At 37.7% G+C, this 1,817-nt stretch overlaps 1 protein-coding gene across 1 annotated transcript in view; it reads right to left on the bottom strand.

The window, feature by feature from the left end:
- The window catches only part of CEP290 (centrosomal protein 290kDa), a 185,412-nt gene that overhangs the window by 9,186 nt on the left and 174,409 nt on the right, over positions 1 to 1,817 (bottom strand). Inside the window, exons 50-51 of the mRNA XM_006870704.1 lie at positions 1,131 to 1,204; positions 192 to 286 (exon numbers count right to left, since the gene is read on the bottom strand). Coding sequence (XP_006870766.1) covers positions 192 to 286; positions 1,131 to 1,204 — 169 coding nt within the window. The remainder of the gene's footprint in view (positions 1 to 191; positions 287 to 1,130; positions 1,205 to 1,817) is intronic.

Below are 1,817 nucleotides of genomic sequence, written 5' to 3' on the forward strand. Positions count from 1 at the left end.
TTCCGAGGCTGTAAATCTTTACGGGAGCAGAACGCCTCATCTTTCTCCCGTGGATCAGCTGGTAGTTTCGAATTACTGACCTTGCGGTTCGCAGCCTGATTCGTAACCACTACACTACCAGAGCTCCTACAAAAACACATACACACAAAAAAAATGTGGGTGAACTACCGTGCTGTTAGGAAATACATTACCAGGTAAGGTGCTTTCATCGCCGTTATTGTCCTTGTTAACTTCTAGCTGATGCATTAATTCTGCTTTTTCTTTTTCCAGCTTATTATTAGCTAATCTATAACACAATTAAAATACATAAACTTAAAAAAGACCTAATTTCACAATATTCGTACACATTTCTATACTGGTTTGGCACTGCAGGATAAGCACTAGACTGCTCCCTGAAAGGTTGGTAGTTCAAACGAACCAGCTGCTCCTCAGAAACTCTTGATAGCACTTAATAACTAACTACATAAGTGATTACAGTACTTAGAACTTGTCAATATTCCTAAAGACAGACATTTATCCATTTTTACTTTTAATTCTTCAATGAAACCATGCTCACAGGGTATGGAATCAAAAGTCTTCATTTATTAATATCTGATATACTTTTCAAGAGTTTTTTTTGTTTTTCTAGGAAAAGCCTAACAAGTACAGGTTATGTAGACCCCTGGAATTAGAACTTTCCCCCCTCTTTTTCATAGTGTTTGTTTGGAAAGTTAATGTTTACTACATTTTGTAAGAAGCCCTGATAGTATGATAGGTTACACAGTGGGCTGCTAATCACAGGGTCAGCATTTCAAATCCACCAGCGGCTCCGAGGGAGAAAGAGGAGGCTTTCTGCTCCTATAAACATTGACAGCCTCCATAATCCTATGAGTTGGAATTGACTAGATGGCAGTTGGTGGGTGTTATTAATGAAGTTTAAAATACAAAGTGAAAAATATAAGGAATGGGGTTAGCCATTTTTCATGATCCATTATGCAAAAGATACAGTGATTAGCATTAAACCCTTTGACGTGAACCTATTGGGGAGCAAGGTTTCTCGCTGCAGCAAATTTGGTTACATTAAAAAAAAGGAAAGAAAAATAGGAGGATGAAGAAAAAGAAAAAAGTAGTCATATGAGCATATAATGTACCTCAGGACTTGGAGCTCACGCTTATGGTCTTGTTCTGTCTTAGCGCCTTCCGGAACATGTTTGAGAATCTCAATCTTCAGTTAAGAATGAAAAATTAGAAGATGAAGTTTGACATGGTATTGTGAGATTTTATAAAGACATTTTCAATAAAGCATAAATTTGGAATTTCAAAAGCACACATGGCATACCATATAATCCAGTGACAGAGCTGGATTATCTATTATCCAATTATCTAATTATTAACTATTATTTAATTGAATAGAAAATATGAGTCCACACAAAAGCGTCCAGATGAATGGTTATAACTGTTGTGTTAATATTTGTTGAAAATTGGAGACAACCAAGAAATGAACAGATGAATGGATAAACAATTATGATACAGTTATCACAGAAACAACTATGAGTAGTTATATGTTGTTGTTGTTAGGTACCATCAAGTCAGTACCAACTCATAGTGACCTTATGCAGAGCAGAACGAAACAGTGCCCGCCCGGTCCTGGGCCAACTTCACTACTGTCAGCACACTTGAGTCCATCGATGCTGCCACTTGGCCAATCCATCTGGTTGGGGGTCTTCCTCTTTTTCTCTGACTCTCCACCTTACCAAACATGATATCCTTCTCCAGTGACTGGTACCTACTGACTATATGTCTGAAGTATGAAAGACGAAGTTTGGCCATCTTGGCCT

The sequence above is a fragment of the Chrysochloris asiatica genome, unplaced genomic scaffold, assembly GCF_000296735.1.
Source record: "Chrysochloris asiatica unplaced genomic scaffold, ChrAsi1.0 scaffold00149, whole genome shotgun sequence".
NCBI classification, from domain to species: Eukaryota; Metazoa; Chordata; class Mammalia; order Afrosoricida; family Chrysochloridae; genus Chrysochloris; species Chrysochloris asiatica.